The following is a 21369-nucleotide window of genomic DNA, read 5'->3' on the forward strand; positions in this document are numbered from 1 at the left end:
AGACATCAATGAATAGATTTACAAGAAAGGTATACATATTCCCTAAAAACAAATGTAGTGACAGAGCAGGAAAAGAAAAAAAAAATCTATAAATGAGATCAATTTAGGTAGGTGAAAAGTATGAGTTTTCTTTTTAATTCTAAAATTTAGGGAAGCACCAACTTTTGAAAATAATCTAGAGATAAACGCTCAGTATTAATATGGTTTGTTATTAATAAAATGAGCATAGACTACTACTTACATAATATCCTGAGAAGCAAAACAGCTGAGGAATGGAAAACTAATAAAAGTCATTCATAAAAGATAGGTCATCCATGCTCGGGTAATAACGTTATAAAGAGTTTGTATCACATTTAAGTCATATTCGTATAATTGTTGCACTGAACAAGAAAAAATATATTTATATATCACTGGTATTTATTATGTTATTTTATAATACCTTCCAACATTTAGAAAATACCACCAATAGAAGTCTCTCTGTATATGTGCAAAATCGTACTGTTCGGCAGTTCAGCGAGTCGAGAAATTTGGATTCCTTTTCATAGATATCTTGCTTTTCCTTCAAAATGAATGGAAACATTTTAGTACTAGTTCTAGGTAATTTATGTGACTGTATCAGAAGATTTGCTCCCCTGAACTCCTGAAATAGAGCACACCATTATTATAAAATGAAAAGTACCCCAGTTTTCCTTTTAAGTTTTCTGAACTAAAAAGTTACTTTACAAAAGAACGCATGAACAGGCAACCCATCTGGACTCAAGGATTCATTACATACAATCATTCAACAAACATCCTGTGGGGGATGAAGCTGGATGCTGAGAATGTAAAGATAAGAATAAGTTACTGACTTTCAGACATGGCAGAAATATAACCGTCCCTCCTCCACCCCCCAAAAAAGAAAGAAAATAATTTTTTAAAAACCCTGTGGTATCTTAATCACTATAATAGAAAAACACACAAAGTGCTTTGAAAAGGTAGAAGAGTGGCCAGCATAGAATATATAGAATGCTCTAGTCTCAGTTTCTGAAAATGACAGGTGTGTGTTTCTTAGGCTCAGTATGCCAATACGATTCATGGCTTCTTCCACGAAGACACTCCTAAGGACAGCCCAGCGCTCCATGGGACGATCAAAACAATTTTGTCACCAAAACAAATACTATGACTGTTCTCTTGTTCATCACTTCAACTTGGAGCCTGATGCTAGCAGGCAGTTGAATGAATATACTGGACCCCCAGTGTACATGACCCCTAGCTGTTCATAGTGATCTATCTCCCTGCCACCACTCACACCCAGAAGAAAGGGGGTCTTCTACCGTAAGGGACTGAAAGATATTCTCCTATGACTTGCATTTTCAATTAAAAATGTACTCAGTGTGTGTGTGCACGTGTAGATAAAGACATTTATATATACATGGAGAAAAGGATGAAAGAACACAATCTAACTGTTACCAATGCCCACCCCTGGCATTGGAAGCAGGAAAAGGGATGGGGGAAGTACATGGAGGTAAAATTTATACCCTTCTATATTATTTTAACTTCTGACAGTAAGCATGTAATATCCCTGTAACTTAAAAAAAAAAATTCAATAAACATGCTTGAAACTAGAGAAAAAGAGAGTTTCACAAACCAACCTGAATGCTGCTGATAGATGAAGAGAGATCCCACACTTTGAGTTCACCAGCTACTGATACGACCAAGAGAGAATCTTCTGTAGAAACAGCAAAGGTTGCATATCAACTGGCCATTGCTAAAACTGGTTGCTTTAAAGATTATTTCATAGTCATTCAAGGATTATGCGGGGATATGTAGATGGAAATACTCTGTTTAGTTGCTTTTTTAAGACAAAGATTTTAGATCACATTTTAAATTTGTTTTAAAATTTCAACGTGACCCCCATGGAATAAGAGAGCACCACTAAAGGCAGAACCGCGTTTCAACCATCATTTTGGCAATACTATACTTCCTAGTTCAGAAATCAGTAAGGACCCAGGCTTCCTTTTCCTGTGTAGTTGGTCATTACAGAAACTGAATTCATTACTCCATCTAGAAGGTACAGCAGGACAAAAGTTCCAAGCGTCCTGCTAATCCACAACAAACAAACACCTACTTGTCACTTTTAAAATGTACCAAGCAAAACTGGGGGTTGGAAAGACAGATTCTCCTCTTTCCACTCCGTCTTAACGTCTCGCTAAATTTCCAATAACTTGAACCACTGGCCTGGGTATGCTCAGTTTTTCTTGATCTGCCTTAAGGAATTACCCCCACTAACAGGTAAACATAAAGATTCATTCTAAACTCTTGCCCAATAATTTAACAAATGGTTCCGACCTGATATTTTTTATATGCAATCTTAGTCTCACATAATATCTAACTATTACCTTGAATTCTGACAGAGTGGACAATGCACATGCAGTTGATCCAATCAGGAGACTGATACGATGTAAAAGTGTGAACAAGAGTCAAAGTTTTGGCATCAATTATAAGAATGTCTTGATATTCCCCACAGCATAGAAGCCAGCCTTCTCCTGTCATCCGGAATGAGCAGTGGTAATACTATGCAAACGGAATTCAAGCAAAAATTTAATTATCACTTGCAACTAACATGATATTGGCTGTGGCAGGAACTTCTCTGGATTTTCGTGTTATCTTTTATTCAATTAAGGTATTACGATGAAGAGCAACTAAAATTTCTTTTAGTTCAGTTATTCCATACTTCTAAAGTGTTGATTTTGCGCTTTAGTCTCATTGATATTTCATCGTTTTTCTAGAGAAAGGGGATCTTTGGTGAAGAAGGACTCTATTCCAAATCATGGAAAGCTTACAAGTGTACTATTTCTGGAGTGCTGTGTAGAACTGAACAACAACAAAAACCAGGCTCCTTTTCCTAGCAACATTGCTACATGATGAAAAGAAATAAAAGTGTTTGAAGGGCACCTGAAGCAATTCTTGTGCCAAATAAGTTCTGACAATGACTTTTATTAAAGATTGAGTAATATATTCTGCACTTGATGACCTCTCACTGAGCAGGGCTGTGGTCCCAGAAAGGAGTATGTGCATGTTGCAATGCAGGTCATCCATGCTAAAAGCAATGAGTGAAACATGAAAAACGCTGTCAGCACCACTGGAATCATGCAACTCCCTTATACATGTGCTTGGCGTCTATCTACCAAAAGCCAAAATCAGTTTTAAATATTGGAATGTGATTATACAAGTTATGGCTATGCCTCTAGCTCTCTTTTCATAAATAAGAAATTAAGAACCTATCCTCCCAAAAAAGGTTGGAATTGGAAACAAGGTAATAAACAAAACAAAACAAAGCAATAAACCCTTTTTTTGCTTTATATAACAGCATGTCATTAAAACAGAATCTCTCTGTGTGTTGCTGTCTGTGCTTATTTTGTGAGTGTGCCTAAGGAAAAATATAAAATTGTCTTTCAAATTTATCTATGTTGAGAGATACAGAAATAAAAGACTCAGAAAAAAAAAATTGGCTGAGCAATAACTTCGGGGAAGCAAAAAGTCAAAATAACAGATGAAAATGGACGATATTCTACTTCAATGACAAAATAAAAAATTCAAGAAAAGAACGTCCTCCAAAGGACATTTCTTCAAATGGGTTTACAGCAGTGTGCTGAAGTTGTAGGAGCCAGAACGGATAGGAAGGAAGTGAATGTACTTACACAGATTGCAGTGTGCCTGTAAGGTAGCGTGGCCTTCTCCAAGCACTGTCCGTTGGTGACATTCCAAATACACATCTCCCTACCAGAGATAACTTTGTATTATTCTCTGTCATTTCCACTCAATTGGCTGGAATAATTTTTGTGCCACCAAGTTTTTCTTTAGTGCTACACTTAAATGCAGCTTGATCGTTTATGTGGCTTTTTGTTACAGATTACTGGGCAAGAAAATGTTGTAGTCGTTAGCAGGGATGACATACTGTACCTATGTCTTTTGGTTTGGGTAATTACACCCTGTCGCCAGCCTACAAAACTTACCTTAGCGCCAACCTGAAATACAACAAATTGTGGGGATACAGCCATCACAGCTTGTTAGAGTGTCAGTACAACAATCTTTCCATGGAAACTGCATCCTCTTGAAAATGGTTTATTTCACTGAACTTAAACTACATATTCTGAAAAGCATAATGCATCAACTGCTGATCTTGCGAAGCTCAGGTATCATTGTTTTAAAAAATAAACAGTGCCACCAAGAGGCCACATTTGGTCTATCACGGATAGGGTTTATTTCTTTGCTTCTGAAATCCTGAAATCATCCTTGCCACTTAATGTCTAGAAAATTCTCATCGTTTGAAAGCTCTGACTTTGTTACATGTATGTGGCAAAGAGATAGACACAGTTATGAAATACAGCTACAAAAATACATCCAGTGTAAGACAGTTTAAATCACTATGATTTCTGTCCACAAAAACCAGAATGGCTGTTTCAGGATTGTTTGGTAATATTCTTCTATTTTGAGAGCTTTGACATACAAGCAAAATTTTCCTTGGAAGAAAAATGAAAGCTTTATTGCCTTTAAGGGAGAAGCTGCTGTTAAGAAACAAAAGATATGGACTGATAATGTTAAACGTATTTGGTCATTTGCAAGCTATTTTGTTTTTCTACCCAAACACCGGGACTCAATCTCCAAATCAGTGATTCTCAACCTGGGGTAATGCCCCCTCCCACCCCCCCACAAGGACATTTGAAATGTTTAAAGATATTTTGGGGTTGTTACAATTTAGGAACACACTACTGACATCTAGTGGACAAAGGCCGAGGTGCTAGACATCCCATAACACACAGGATGGTCCTCCACAACAAAGAATCCTCCAGTGGTCCAAATGTTATTAGTACTGAGGCTGAGAAACCATGTTCTAGAAACAAAATATTAATTAATTATCTGTTTATATCCAACCTTATTCCAAAAATAACTGAGGCATGTAACTCAATAACAGGAAAAAATGTGTAGTGTGTGTGTGTGTGTGTGTGTGTGTGAAAAATAAGACTGGGAGAAATGTAGAAATTCAAAAAATGATCTCAAAGGTAAAGAAATATATGTCAAAAGTAAAAAAAATAGAATTTTAAGCAGTCATCAATGTAACGTTTTATCTCTATAAGGGATTTGAGTGTATCAGTGTGGTTCTCAGCTCTAGCAGTACATCAACAATCACCTGTGAATATTTCAGAAATTAGCCTCAGAGATTCTGATTCCACTGATCTGTGTTGGGACCCTCACATGTGGGGTTTTGAAAAGCTCCTGGTCAGTTAACCTGTTTTTAGGTAAGTCTATCTCCAAACTAGTGGTTCAAAACTCTTGCTTTACATTAGAATTGTCAGAGAGCTTTTAAAAAACACTGATGTCTGGGACTCAATCCAGACATCAAACCAGGCTAATTAAGTCCCATTTTCCAGGGTTGGAGCCTGCGTATCAGTAAAAGCTCCCCCAGTAATACTAATGTTTCTAGACTCTCTTGAATTCCAATGCTTTCGCTGTTTTTTGCTTATCTTATTTTCTATTTTAAATATGAAAACAATACAATATCACAAAACAAAAAGACATTTTTTTTGCCTATCAATTCTATTTAAGAAAAAAAGAAAAAGCAAATTTGTTTTGTATCAAAAGTAGCATTGACATTTTAGCTGGAACTGTACAATATGCATAATACATAATAAGAAAACATGAAAATTAGCTATTAAAATGCATATTGTTCTTTTTAAGTACTGTTCCTCATTTGTACATAGATTAAAAACTTCTAATTATAAAAAAATAAATTTGACAATATCCAAAATTTTAAAACTTAACTTTTTTTATTTCAATGAAAAAAAACCGGAGGCAAATATCTATAACTTATAAAATTAGAAAACTTAAATGCCCACCAAAAGTTCCTTTTGAGAAAAGGCCTTTTTTTTCTTATTCAACTCTACATCCCCTTCTCAACACCTCAATAAAAATTCATTCGGTGGATAAATCAATCAGTCATCACAAAGAAAAACACTATTTTCTCTTAGCCCTATTCCTAATTCCTACTCTCATATTTGTGTGCTTATAACATTGCTATTGCTTTGCTCAAATTTTAATGAAGTGTCTACATGGAGAGGAGATAAACATGAATGTTTCATTTGCCATCTTGAATTGGAAATCCATTATATTCTTCAAACTTTGATTTCTCTTGCTTGCACTATACTTTTGGATTTCCTTTGGCATTCTCAGGTTCCTCTTCTTCTGTTTCTTAAATGTTGGCGTTCCTTAGATTTCTCCTTTAGGCATTCTTACATTTCACACTCTCTAGCTTAATTATTTAGTCCCATGACTTCAGGTAGCATCTATATGATGTTGGAAGCCCAGACCTATTCACTGAGCTCTAGATTTCCATATGCAACTATCAGATGTCTCCACCTGGATGACTTGCAGGACTGCACACGTCTCGTGTTCAAAGTAATACAGAATTGTACACCTGAAATCTATATAATTTTACTAACAATTGTCACCCCAATAAATTTAATGGAACAATAAAAAAAAAAAAACACACATCCTCCCTCCTTTGTACCCTATTCTCAATGAATGGTGTCATCACCATTGAGTTTCCCAAGTCATTCTTGACCTCACTGCCCTAAATGTAGGGGACTTGCTACTCCAAATATGTTCTCTGAAATAGTAGCATCAGCATTGTCCAGGAATGTGTTGGAAACGCAATCCTCGAAACTTAGCCCAGACCTACTGAACCATATCTTCAGGAGTGGGGCCCAGAAATTTGCATTTAAACAAGCTCTGCAGGTGATCTGATATAAGCTCAGGTTTGAAGAGCTGTGTCCAACAAGCCTGAGTAACTGCTTCTCTCTCTAGTATTATCTCTTACTGTTGACTGAAAGTTTTATTAATAAGTAAAAAGATCCTCTTTAGGGGGCCGGCCCGGTGGCTCAGGCGGTTAGAGCTCCATGCCCCTAACTCTGAAGGCTGCCAGTTGGATTCCCACATGGGCCAGTGGGCTCTCAACCACAAGGTTGCTAGTTCAACTCCTCAAGTCCCGCAAGGGATGGTGGGCAGCACCCCCTGCAACTAAAATTGAACACGGCACCTTGAGCTGAGCTGCCGCTGAGCTCCCAGATGGCTCAGTTGGTTGGAGCGCGTCCTCTCAACCACAAGGTTGCCGGTTCGACTCCCGCAAGGGATGGTGGGCTGTGCCCCCTGCAATTAGCAACGGCAACTGGACCTGGAGCTGAGCTGCACCCTCCACAACTAAGACTGAAAGGACAACAACTTGACTTGGAAAAAAAAAAAAGTCCTGGAAGTACACACTGTTCCCCAATAAAGTCCTGTTCCGTTCCCCCCATAAAAAAAATCTTTAAAAAAAAAAAAGATCCTCTTTATCAGTGTCAAGACTTTTTGCCTTAAAGTTTTATTAACTACATATATTTGTTAACATAAAGTATTAATACAGCTATATCAACCTTATTTTGGATAGCATTCATCTAATAAATCTTTCCCCACCCACTTACTTTTAACTTTTCCATGTCTTTATGTTGTTTTTTGTTTTGTCTTGTCTGACAATCTCTGTAATTTAACTGGAGGGTTTAGTCCCTTCATATAATTTAGATTGCTGTTTTATTCAGTTATTTCAACTATCTTACTTTGTGCTTTCTAATTGTCCCATTTATTTTTGTCTTCTTTGAATTAAACTCTTTTTTTCTTTTCTTAAGTTAGAAGTTACTATGTATTCTATTTCTTTTCTTTTCTTTTTTTATTTTATTTTATCTGTTCTTTTAACAGCTACCTTGGAAATATTACCATGCACATCTAGCTTAAAGTCTAAAGTGAATCAACACCTTTTGATTAAGTTACCTACCTCTAAAAAACCAGAATACATGGAATCTGATCATTATACTATTATATGCAATTGTCCATTAGGATTGTGTAGGGGGAGGGTGGGGATGGGAAGTGTACATAAACATTATAGTGTCTTATAGTCCGTGTTTATTTAAATTTCTTAAATATTTGCTGCGTTTTGTTCAATATTCCTTCTTCCATCTGATTTTCCTTCTGAAATCATTGTTCTTACTGAAGCATATAATTTAAAATTTAGTTCTTTATAGAGGGTCTGTTGGCAGTGATTATAAGTTTTATCAGTGTATGTCTTAAATGTTACTATTTTTTGTTCATATTTTTAAGATATTTTTTTTTTTTCTCAAGATATAATTCTAAGTTGACTGACATTTTCTCTCAACCTTTTGAAGATATTTCACCACTGTGTAGTTTCATTTTACTGTTGAGAAGTCAGCTCTCAGTTTATTTAACATTCTTTTGTAAATAATACTTTTTCTTACTGACCACTTTCAGGATCTTCTCTCTCTCTCTTTCTCACTCTTTTTTTTTTTTTTTTTAGCATTGTGTTATTTCATCATCAGGTCTCCAAGTGTTTATTTCCTTTTATTTATCCTACAGTTTACTGGGATTCCTGCATCTTAGGATGTATGCATACACATTTATGCCTACACAATACTTTGGGGAAGAAGTGAAAAACTGAGTCATGAGGTAATTTTGGGTCCCCTTTGATTCCCTTAGAGGCAGAAATGCAAAGCCCATAGTCACTTCCTGGGACTTCTGAAAACTAAAAAAAAAAAATCATTGTTGTTTGGGGGTAATAGGCCAAGCCTAGTAAATGTAATAATTTACTAAATTAGAATATGTTATATTAGAATTATATATGTTATGTACACAGTAGCTGAAATAAGTATATGATAGGTGCTGGCCCAGTTTTGGACACCAAAGGGAACACAGTTCTAGAAAATTCAAATCATACTGGAAAAGGAAGACCAAACCAGACTCCTTGGCTTTTTAACAATCATACTATATGGCTCATATAGATGAATTAATCTATCATCAAGAATATGTCCATAACCCTAGACTTTTTTCTGGAAATTGACCACTATGGACAAAAAATTCAAGCTGGAACTCAGTTACTTTTCAGCTCTGTTTCTCACTTACTGTGTTTCCCCGAAAATAAGACCTAACCAGAAAATAAGCCCTAGCATAATTTTTCAGGATGACATCCCATGAATGTAAGCCCTAATGCATCTTTTGGAGCAAACCTTAATATAAGACTCAGTCTTATTTTCGGGGAAACATGGTAGCTATTACTTTTCTCAGTTCCCCAAGTAGTCTCAGAAAAAAATTCACCATCCCCCTAATGCTCTAGAGTGGGAATAAATATTTCACCATGTGTCACAGGCTTTGTAGCATCCCTATTATATGGAAGTTATTGGCCATTGTTAAAAAAGAATGTACTAAGACATTTCACTTTAGCCTTATTCAAAACTCAATCTAAGTATAACAATTATGGCTTTGGTATAAGCTATGAGAATAGGTCCTTCTTTGATATCAGTTCCTCTAGCCATTTTATTATAAACTATTTAGTTTCCACAAGTTGGCCACTTGATTCCTCATTCTTTTGGTTCTCAGAATTCAGAGCTATATAATTTTTCCTCAGATTAAAATCAAAAGAGGGGTTCTTTTGTTTAAACCAGTAACCCAATCCTTTATGCACAAATACATGCTAACTTGATTCCGCATTCCTGAGTACACTTTGGCAAATAACTCATCAGTGGAGTCTAGTTCCTAGTAGCTCTTCCATCAGTGGGGCTTTTTCCTACAACTAAGTTCTATTTCATCAGAACAAACCACATTTCTATGAAATAACACCCAAATCACCATCTGTTTCTTTCCCTTCTTTCTCCCACCGTTCCACTTACAATTGAATTATCTCCCTTTCCTGTTTGTTTTATAATTTCAGACAAGCGCACAACATGAAGACTGCAACTATTAAATTGTTTCACAAAACTATGAAGGCTTGGATGGGTTTCCTTAAAAGCTCAATGTGTGTTACTACATGAAAAAAGACAAGCACCCAGACTTTTCCATTTTTAATTCTATGATAGGTGGCATTTGCCAGTATCCTTTACACAGTGAGTCTGCCACACAGCCTGATACACACGTTGGGATATTTAAACATTAGGAGTCAGTATTAATTATATTCCTTGGGACCATTACACAAATTACTCAACAGTTCAAGATCTAAATTTTCCTGTATGTCAAAGGAACATGTTAATCACTAAGGTTTCCTTTGGCCTTAGATGAGATACTAGAATTCTGTATCCCATCAGTTTTTAAAAACGGAGAGGAAATGGAGACAAATACAAAGTCCCACACACCGTACCTACCCATTTTCAGCAGCACTAACGATATAGGGCTGTTTAGAGAAGTCTCTTGCTCTTGCCAAACACGTTACCGAAGCCAAATGACCAAATAGAAGTTCTTTTGCTGAAATCTGTAAATGATGAGAGTAAGCTTTTAAACAGCTATAAACTTTTCAGTTGAAAATATAAACATGACATTACACATACAGAGGTGCCAAAAAAAGTATATCATATTTTAAGAAAGGAAAACTATTAAAGTTGTAATATTCAATACTGTGTTTTCCCGAAAATAAGACCTAGCTGGACCATCAGCTCTAATGTATCTTTTGGAGCAAAAATTAATATAAGACCCGGTCTTATTTTATTATAATATAAGACCGGTCTATAATATGATATGATATGATATGATATGATATATGATATGATATGATATGATATGATATGATATGATATAATATAATATAATATAATATAATATAATATAATATAATATAATATAATATATATAATATAACCAGGTCTTATATAATATAAGACTGGGTCTTATATTAATTTTTGCTCCAAAAGACAGATTAGAGCTGATGGTCCAGCTAGGTCTTATTTTTGGGGGAAAACAGTATATACCCCAATAACAAAAGATGCATACAAGTCACGTTTGACTTCTGCAATTACAAGAGGTGCTCAAAGTGGTTACCATCAGCCTCCAGACACTTCTGATTACGGCAAACTACTGCTTGAGCAATGTTGACCAAAGTGTCTACTTGTATACTCGTACATTTTTTTGGTACCCCCAGTATATTCACAACTATGATAAGGAAATCTTATTATATTATGTTTTTGCTGAACTTAAGTTTTAGGAAACATGGCATATCAAAACCCACACAATAATAAACTTCTAAATAAAGGCATTGTGTTGTACAAATTGTATGTGTTTGTTTTTGGTTTTGTATCCATCATGAAACCTAGAAGACTGCCTGACCTGTTTTACAACATCTAGGTTTTAAATATAAAAGTCAGTGTTGACATTTATTATGCACAAGTGTGACTCAAATGATAGAATATTAATATGCAAGTTTCAGAATTCAGAAATTAGTTTATAAAGCACAAAGAAAAGATCTTTTGTAACCTTTATAATACCTTATTTGGCTTCTTGCCTCTGAAATAGTTATATTAACTTTTCTATTTTAAAAATAAAACTGCAAGTGATCTATTATTTAAAATGCCAGTGTTTTTCTCCATCTGGGAATTTAAAAATATGGAGCTAAGGGCTAATCATTCCATTATCTCATTTGTGAAAGAAGTCTATTCCTCATTATTTTGTAAAACATGATAAAAATCAAACTATAAAACAGAAAACATGCAAGATCCCCTAAAATGGAGAAGGGATTGTCATTAAGGGGCTAAAATTTTAATTTAAATAAGTAGAAAACTTGTGGTTAATAAAATGTGTCTCATAAGTCATAAAAATCTAATTTCCAAATAAATTAATATTGTTTTTTTCGGAACTATGCAAACACAGATGTATGTAGATGATAACCCAACCATATCAATGAGGACAAATCTTTGTTCTCTGCCTTCATCTTATTTCTATCATAATCAGAAATACTTCTTTAAAAAGTCTGTTATCAGACTAAATTTCTAGTTCTACAAAGAGAGTTTTGTGGTTGATCAGAATCACTTACAACCCAAGTTCTAACTCTACCTTTTTCCCTGAGAAATCCAGAAGGTTCCAGCTCAGAAACACATGATATGTTTCCCCATCATCACATTTGGGAATGCATACTCCTATGAATTTAACCCCATTTCCAATATATTGCAGATCAAATTAAGCAATGAATTGCTTAATTTGCAAATATTCCCTCCTCCAGAGAAAATCCACCATGGACAAAATATCTGAATGGAACACCATTGCCTTTCACAGGAAGTCCTGATTCTGCTACTAAATCACCACATGTAGTTGAGTAAGCTGTGACCATTCACTATCGTTTCCTCATTTTATCATATTTTAGAACTGCTGTGAAGGATAACAAAAGCATTCTTCATTCACGCCTTGTCATTGTTATGATAAATCCAGGAGATATTTACTGCTATTCATTGACTCTACCTCTGTGAAGTATGGCTCCCTGCCCCCCGCCCCACCCCAGGTATTTCCAGTAGCACAGATGGGAAAGGGAAAAGAACACGCAAGTTGAAAAGCATCTACCATATTCCTGGTACGTGTGCAACTATGAACATTGTTTAATCACCATTTCACAGGTGAGGAAACGGAGGTTCAAAGAATATAAATCATTTGTCCAATAACAAAGAGTTGGTAAATATCAGAGCTAGAACTTGACCCAGATATCTCCACTCTTTCTTTCTATACAACATCAATGTTCTTCATTTTGTCATTGTTATGTTTCCTTCTGAGTGTTAAGCAGGAAGAAAACAGAACATTCCAATACTAAGGGAACATATCTGAGAGGATGTTCTCCTCATCTTTATCTATGCTTGAAGGTGTGATAAATACCAGCAATCAATACCAGGAGACTCACATGAGGAAGCTCCTAGCATGGGACTTGGAGGAACTCCTCAGTGGTAGACCTCACAAAGTTCCGGGGAAGCTAGAGGGCTCTGGGAGTCCGACCCTGAGCCTGAAAGCAGCATGCATCACCTAGGCATGTGATGAGAAGCCCAGCACAGGGAGACTTATTCTCCAACCTCTCTCTGCACCCTGCCATCTCACCAACCATGGACAGGTAAAGATTGAGATGTGTACCCAGTCCTCTGATGAATATGTGGATATCCCAAGGTGTCCAGAACTTAAATCACCTTCTTTCCCTCCCTATTCTCTAATCCCCTCTATTCCTTATACAAATACCCCTGATACCATTATCCAACCAGTCCCATCCATCACTCAAACCCCAAAATCTGAAAGGTATCCTTGACTGTTCCTGCTCCTTTACCCCACATCCAACTGTTGCTCAGTTCTCTCTGTTCTCTCTTCTTAACAGCTTTCCAGGTTTCCTCTCCTCTCCGGTCCCCTTACCACTGATTTGGTTCATGCTCAAAAACTTACTTGACTAAAAAGCTATAGGAGTCTGCTACTCATAATCCCTGTCCCTTATCTCATTTCTCCCTACCTTCAATATGCCCTTCACTTTAATACCCAGTGAAAGTCTGAATCATAAATATGAGGTTGGTGAAAAAGTAATTGTGGTTTTTGCAACTGTTTTTCATCTTTTAAATCGCAATTACTTTTGCGCCAACCTAATATAATAAAATAGTGTTACATCATCTCTTTGCATGAAACATCCTCAAATCCCTTAATAACATCACTTTTAATTAGCATGTAGTGTTAGCTCTTGCTCTTAAAACAATCTAAACTCCTCAGCATGTCAGATTCCTTATTGGGTCTGCTCCATCTTTTCCAGATGTGCCTTTCACTTCTAGCTTACCCTCTATCTTCGAGGCCTACTCACCTACTTTTACCAGTTCCCTGAAGGTGAAATATTCATGTTTTTCACACACATTTATTCTCTGTCTGCAGTCTCCTCCCACCTTCTTTTCCTATTCACATCTTGTACATCCTTTAGAACTCAGATCAAACATCATCCTCAGAAAGCTTTTCCCTTCAGACCCACAATGAGATACCACTTTACTCTGATTCAGATGGCTATTACAAAATAGAAAATAATAAGTGTTGGTGAGGATGTGGAGAAATTGGAACCCTTGCACATTACTGGTGGCAAAGTAAAATGGAATAACTGCTATGTAAACCAGTTTAGTAGTTCCCTCAAAAAATTTAAAATTGAACTACCATATGATGTAGAAATTCAACTTTTGGATATATACCCCAAAGAAGTGAAAGCAGGGACTCAAACATATATTTGTACCCCAGATTCACAGCAGCACATTAGACAAAAGGTAGAAGCAACCCAAGTGTCTGTTGACGCATGGGTGAATAAACAAAATGTGGTATAGACATACAATAGAATATTTCTCAGCCTTAAAAGGGTAGGACATTCTGACACACACTACAACATGGATGAACTGCAAGGACATTATTCTAAGTGAAATAAGCCAGTCGCAAAAGAATAAATACTGTATGATTCCACTTATATGATATACATAGATTACACATATAAATAGAGACAGAACGTACTCTACTGCTTTACAACTTCCTATTAACAAGTCTGTCTCCTACATTAGACTCTGAGAAACTTGAGGGAGGGATTTACACCTAGAACAAAAACAAACGAACAAAAAAGTCTGTGTAACTTGTCTAATGACTGCATACATAAGTGTTCTTAGGTTTGTTTTTCTTTCCACTTTACATGGTGGCAAAGAGAGTGTTTAAGATCATAAAACCGGATGTATTCTCTTACCGAAATCCTTTTGGAGAGGGAAACGAGCTTTCCAAATGTAATATGAATTGGAAATAAATGGTTCTTCCGGGCACTTTACACCCCAACCCCTGAAACTTCCTTCTCCCCTTCCTGCTGCCCTCCCCCTGATATGCTCTTTGGCTTCAAGTTGTCCTACAGCTACTTCGTCACCCACATAATTACATCCTCTCTTACAATCTGCCATGTTCTCAATGCTTCCTTTCTTCTTCCCCTGCCCAAACTATGCCTTTATTTATACATTTTTTCAAATAAAAATCAAATTAAACTACTAAGCATTAAAATATCAACAATGGATCACTCACTTGACTGTCTTACACATAGCAAGAAGATTTGTTGGGAACTCAAGAATGCCCATGATTTTGAAAAGCCTAGAGTTTTCCCTGCTAATAGTTGATCCATTGACATGGAGGGGTGAGATTTACAGGAAAAATAAGAGAAGATGTTCATTCTTTCTGGCCCTATGGTCAGCCATAGAAATATTAAGGGGAACTCTCACGTGGAAAATCTCACATTCCTACTAATCAATATCTTATTCGTGTTACTAACTTTCTCACAATGTCCTCATAGTAAGTTTCCTAAACACAAAGCTGATCCAGTCCCCCACTTAAATCTCAATGGTTCCCCTTGTTTCTTCCCCCTCCACCGATTGCACTCCATTCCTACACTGTATCTCCAACTGTGGATTTCTCACTATCAGCACCGTTGGCATTTTGGATGGGATAACTCTTTGTTGTGAGGGGCTGTCCTGTTCACTACAGGATGTTTACAGCATCCCTAGCCTCTACCCACTCGATGCCAGTAGCATCCTCCTTCCTCCAGGTGTAACAACCAAAAGTGTCTGCTGACATTGCCAAATGATTCTTGGGGGATAAAATCACTCTCTATTAAGAACCACTGCTATAATCCCAAGCAAAAGACTCCCTCCTAAGAAAAGCAAGGCATAATGTCTCCCAGGGAAGATGCAGTACAGACCACTCTCTCCTTCCAATACGTTGTGTTATAACATAACTGCACTGCATTAGCCTCTGTCTTTCTTCTATTACAGTCTCTTGGGCGGCCAGTATCAGGTCTTCTCATTCATGTTTGAACTCAGGTACCTAGCAGACTGCCTTACTTATAATATCCACTCAATAAATGTATGTTAAATAAATACCAGAACTATATATAAAAAGATACAGAGGCTAGGATTCAAAATTTCTTAAGTTTATAGCAACCTACATATTAGAAGACTATTCCAGCCAGAAAGTGTTACACTTCAGCATTAAAAAGAGTAGCAAGGCCTTTTAAGCCATTTAGGGGTCTGAGTTTAAACTATAAGAGATAATAAATGTGAAGACCACCATTTTCAAAGTTCAACTGTTGCAATAATACCAGTTCCCTCTTTCAGGAATGTCCATGAACATTGAGCTGAGCTGCCCTGCTTTGCAGTTCTTGGCAGTCCTTCAGTGCTGGGAGATGTTAACTAATTACACTATAAAATAGAATTACAATTAATTGTTAATTTAGGTTTTAAAGTGACAAACTTTAAAGGCTAAAAACAGTCTTTGATTTTTAAAAGGCTACTTAATGAGGGCAGTATACTTTAAGTACATCATTAGTTTAAATGTTCAAATTGGGTCTAGAGGCTGCTAGAGCTAAGCAAATATCTATTCCAATATGTTAAATGTTTATGACTTGGGACAGGGACAATTAATTGCTAATCAATGGGCCAAATCCTAGATGAGGTCAGGTTCTGAAGTAGGAGAGCGACAATAGCAAATTGGATTTAGAGCTTTTTGATGTGATCTGTAAAAATCACAAGCAAGGAGAGACTAAAAGAATAGCAAGAAGGCCACCTGACAGAAACACCCAGATAATTAAGATATTACTCATTTAGTTAATAGTCGTTTTCAAGGGTGCCCTTTGTTTAGATTAATGAGCCATAATTTTTAGAATTATACTTACATGTCTGTAGTTCAGTTACTTAAACATATAATTCAGGATATGAAATAGTAAAACTCAGCATAGCTTAAAGGGTGATCATACTTAGCTGGTCGCTAAGATTAGCAATATTCATAATGGAATTTTCTGATATGATCTTGATCCACCATATAATACTTCACTTTTCTCCAAATCCGGAAGAAAAACCAAGTTATGACTTTAGTAAGTATCTGCCTGACAATCATGCAAACCTTCCACCGTCACTGTAGACAGAAGAAGCAAGCTATGCTCATTTTTATGAGCGTTGCCTGTTCCAATATGAATAGTTTCCACTAACCTTTAATTCAGGTGATAGATTCCAGAGACAGAGCTGACCCTCCTGACTCCCAGTCACAATTGTTTGCTGGTCATCAGTGATCATGATGGCAGTGATGCTGTGGGAAGGGGCCTTCTTTCCCCAGAGTGCCACCACCTGCAGGGAGGACCTCATGGTGAGAGAATCCTGGAAACACAGAGAAGAGAAGAAATGTACAGTCATCCTCCTTAGATTTGAGGGAACCGATCATATCACCAAGTGGATTTATAATGATACAAATGTGAATGAGGTGTTCTCCCAGAGGTATGGGGATGGGTAGCTTCCCCACCAGTTAGGGACGGGAGTCATTAGACATTGAAATGACCATGGAGCCAGTGTTAATCTGTCACAGAGGAACGCCTTTTACTTCCATCATTGATTACTGATGCCGATGAAGAGAAGGACAGGAGCAGACTGCCCACACCACACGCAGCTCTGACTGGGTGTGACCCTGAGCTCTCCACAGCCCAGCAGGGACTCTCAAGAAGAGAAGGGCTGTCTGGATACACACTATCATTGAAAAACAGCATTGCAGACTCTCTCTCCTCAGAAATATCACCTCAGCTAACAGATATCTCAACTTTGCTATTAAAATGTAAACCTTTTCCATAAAATCAGTGTTTCCTAGTTTTCAAAGATTGATGTATGACTGTCATGATTTCTGTCAGATTCACGTTCCATCTATCCTATTTTTAATCATTTTTATTTGACCCATTTTTGTATTTAGTATCTTCCTAAGCAATGATTTTCATGAAATTACTACCTTCATATGTTAGTTACAAGGGCCTGTGTACCACCAAAAATGATCTGAAATATCACCTAGTGATATGTGCATTACATTTTGTGAAACATTGAGTCAAATGTTTCCCCAAATAGGCATGCTTTTCAGAAATACAAATAATTTGGGAATGCATAATGCTTTAAGTCCTTAAAATAAATTAATAAATTGTGTCCTGTAACTTAGTAGTAAATGTTCAATCACATTAAAAGTGTCAAAGATAAAAGGTAGGAGGAAGATACCAAGCTTGCTACCCACATTTGGCTTGAGAAAGTTAAGAAAATAAAAATGTTTTCTCCTGTAAAACTTCTAGTACTAAAGCATAAACAGGGTGAGCACCAATATAAATTTTTAAAACTTATGGTACATATTATTTATATGTTAAATTATACACAGACCCCCCCCCCCACACACACACACACACACGAGCATTGATACCATCAACACAAATTCAACATACTCGTGGGCAGTTCTTAACCCACATACTGGTTACTTTCAAAATTTTACTTGTAGTTCAGTTTGGAATTCAGTAACTAGTTCCCCATGGCTTATTCTTAGGCCAGTATATAAGTGTATGTAATCTGTAATATAGCTGTACTATTCTTACTGCAGTCTCCAAGCACCATGAAAACAAGATTTCTATAGGAAATACTCTCAGCTTTGCAATTCAGAATATCAGGACCATACATATGAGGCCTGACAATTTAGTTTGTGAACATGTTGCAACGATGTTGCTAACCTTTTTTTGATAACAGAGGGATTGTTCATTATGAATTTGTACCAACTGGACAAACAGTTAACCAAGTTTACCAGTTGGAAGTGCTGAAAAGGCTGCATGAAAAGGTTAGACAAAAATGACCTGAACTTTTCACCAACAATTCATGGCTCTTGCATCACCACAATGCACCAGCTCACACGGCACTGTCTGTGAGGGAGTTTTTAGCCAGTAAACAAATAACTGTATTGGAACACCCTCCCTACTCACCTGGTCTGGCCCCAATGACTTCTTTCTTTACCTGAAGATAAAGGAAATATTGAAAGGAAGACATTTTGATGACATTCAGGACTTCAAGGGTAATACAACGGCAGCTCTGATGGCTCTTCCAGAAAAAAAGTTCCAAAATTGCTTTAAAGGGTGGACTAGGCACTGGCATCAGTGCATAGCTTCCCAAGGGGAGTACTTTGATGGTGACCATAGTGATATTCTGCAATGAGGTATGTAGCATTTTTTCTAGGATGAGTTCATGAACTTAATTGTCCGACCTCATATTAATCACAGTACTAAGCTAACCAAAGAGTTCTGGTTTCAATAACACTGTAATCTGAACTTGGACCTCTTGTGCTGCAAACACAGAGAAATAATGCATTTTATATATTTTTTAAAGATTCGTTTTAATCATTGCTTTGTGACCATGCTTGCAAATAAGCCTTGGAAATTCCAAGCAGTTAAAATCTAAGAGGAATCTGAAACTGGAGCTGAGTTATTACATGGCTCTGTTGGCTAAGAGTTTAAGCATTAATCCCACATAAGGAGAGGAAGCCCTTCCTTTTTCAATGAAATGAAACAAGAGAAACTCCGACACTATTCAAGAAGATAAGAAAGCTTATTTGCAAATCTCCCAAGAAAAATAAGCCAAAGATAAAGCACAAAACAGGATTGGAGTGAAAAATATCATTGTATGTAATGCCAGAATCTTCATGTCAAGAAATCCATGTAAATATTTGTTCCTAGGTCAGTGATACCACTGGAAAGCCTTTTATAAAAACTACACACCTCTTAGAATAGCTCAAAAAAAAAAAAAAAAAAAAAAAAAAAAAAAAAAAAAAAAAGGACCATGCCAAGTTTTAAGAATGTCGAACAATTGGAACTCATACTTTACTGTTGGAAATGTACAATGGAAAATAATTTTAATCTGACAGTTTCTTAAAGAATCAAACATATGCTTACAACATGACACAGTTAATCCATTCCTAGGCCTACCCAAGCAAAAAGAGAGCATATGTTTACACAAAGAATTCTACCATTTTATGTGTGCCATTTTATTTGTAATACCCAAAAATTGGAAACAACTCAAATGTCCACCAATAAGTGAATGGGTAAATAAATTGTGGTATAGCCACACCTGGGATACAATACAGCAGTAAAAAGGAATAAACTGTTGGTTCACCCAACATGGATGAATCTGAAAATAATTATATTAAGTGAAAAAAACTAAATAGAATATATATTGTCTAAAATTTGTCAAATTTGTCCCATTTGTCTAAAATTCTAGAAAATCCAAGTTAATCTATAATAACAGAAGCAAGTCAGTGGTTGCCTGTGAACAGTAAGATTTTAAAGGGGTATGAAACGTTTGAGGACGGTAGACAAGTTCATTATTTTAATTGTGGTGATGGTTTCATTAGTGCATACATATGTCAAAACTTATCAAACTGCACATTTTCAGTGTGTGTGTGTGTGTGTGTGTGTGTGTGTGTGTATGTTACATGTTAGTTATACTTTAATAAAGCTGTGTTTTTTTTAAGCATTGTAGAAAATACTTCTACAACTAAGACCGCACGGAATTTCTATAGAAACAACTCCAGCAACAAATAAGCTCACAATAAAAAATTACAAAACAATGAAAAAGATAATAAACCATGAGCAAAGAAAGGAATCCATACCCCAGGAACAATGATAAGAGAACAATCTAAAAACATATTGAAAAAGAACACACATATGAAATTATTATAAACTATTAAAGAGACAATAGAAGACATTTGAAGCGCTAAGAAAAAAGACAGCCTATAAAAAAATAAACAGGTGGTATTTTAAAAGAAAAAAATTCTACTTCTAGAAATAAAATATAATTATCAAAATAAAACAAATGTAAATTAAGAGGAAAAATCAGAATAGACTCAAGTGAAGGGAGAAGTAATAAACTTAAATATAATTCTCAAGAAAATACACAGAATACAGCAAGAAGTGGTAAATAACTAGAAAATGTTAATTAAAAAATAAGAGATTAAGATTAGTCAGAGATATTAAGAGGTATAGATAATAGAATTAAAACCCCTAACAATTTTCTCATATAAGCTCAGAAAAAAGTAGAACCGTTTCCCTTCCTGGGGAATTCAGTCATAAAACCATCAGGTGGAGAGAGCTCAAGCAGAATGAGGAGGGTGTTCACGGCGCCAGAACCCGGGGAGGGAGTCCAAACACGCGGCAAGCCTGGCATGAGTTTCAGAGGCCAAGCAGTGTGAAGACGGATAGTGTGCACAAGGCTCTTTTGTACCGGGTGTTGGAGCCTGAGCAAGGTAAGGGAGGAGTTCACACAATGAGGTGCCTCAACACAGGGTGTCATGAGGCTAAGAGGGGTGGGGATGTTGAAGGAAGTGGCCCTGGTGTGGGGATCAAAGCCTGTGCAGGGTGAGAAGGGTATTCATATGAAAGGGAGACCCAATGTGGAGTACTAGAGCCCAAGCAGGGGGAAGATGGGGTTCATGCTGGGTAAGGAGGTACTCGCACAGGAGGTTCGGAAGCTGGGCAGAGTGAGGGGGACATCCATTTATACGGACAGCCTGGCAAAGACTGCTAGAGCCCAGGAGGATAGGGAGACATGAGCACTGGAGGACGTTCAGAACGTCCTGGTGGGGTGAGGAGGGCTACTGCCCAAATGTGTAACCAGACAGAAAAGGAATACAGAGGGTTGAGCATGGTGTTCCCACGTGGGGGCAGTGGACAGCTTCACATGGGAT

At 36.7% G+C, this 21369-nt stretch overlaps 1 protein-coding gene across 2 annotated transcripts in view; it reads right to left on the reverse strand.

Moving 5' to 3' along the window:
- WDR72 (WD repeat domain 72) overlaps nucleotides 1–21369 on the reverse strand; it is a 206072-nt gene that overhangs the window by 160651 nt on the left and 24052 nt on the right. For both annotated transcript variants that reach the window (XM_088797215.1, XM_088797214.1), the window contains exons 2-7: nucleotides 16836–17000; nucleotides 10215–10321; nucleotides 3681–3759; nucleotides 2379–2553; nucleotides 1632–1708; nucleotides 440–559 (exon numbers count right to left, since the gene is read on the reverse strand). In XM_088797215.1, coding sequence (XP_088653341.1) covers nucleotides 440–559; nucleotides 1632–1708; nucleotides 2379–2553; nucleotides 3681–3759; nucleotides 10215–10321; nucleotides 16836–16988 — 711 coding nt within the window. In that variant the 5' untranslated portion in view covers nucleotides 16989–17000. The remainder of the gene's footprint in view (nucleotides 1–439; nucleotides 560–1631; nucleotides 1709–2378; nucleotides 2554–3680; nucleotides 3760–10214; nucleotides 10322–16835; nucleotides 17001–21369) is intronic.

Source organism: Rhinolophus sinicus, chromosome 3 (assembly GCF_057876585.1).
Source record: "Rhinolophus sinicus isolate RSI-liver-muscle chromosome 3, RSI-T2T, whole genome shotgun sequence".
Classification (NCBI taxonomy): domain Eukaryota; kingdom Metazoa; phylum Chordata; class Mammalia; order Chiroptera; family Rhinolophidae; genus Rhinolophus; species Rhinolophus sinicus.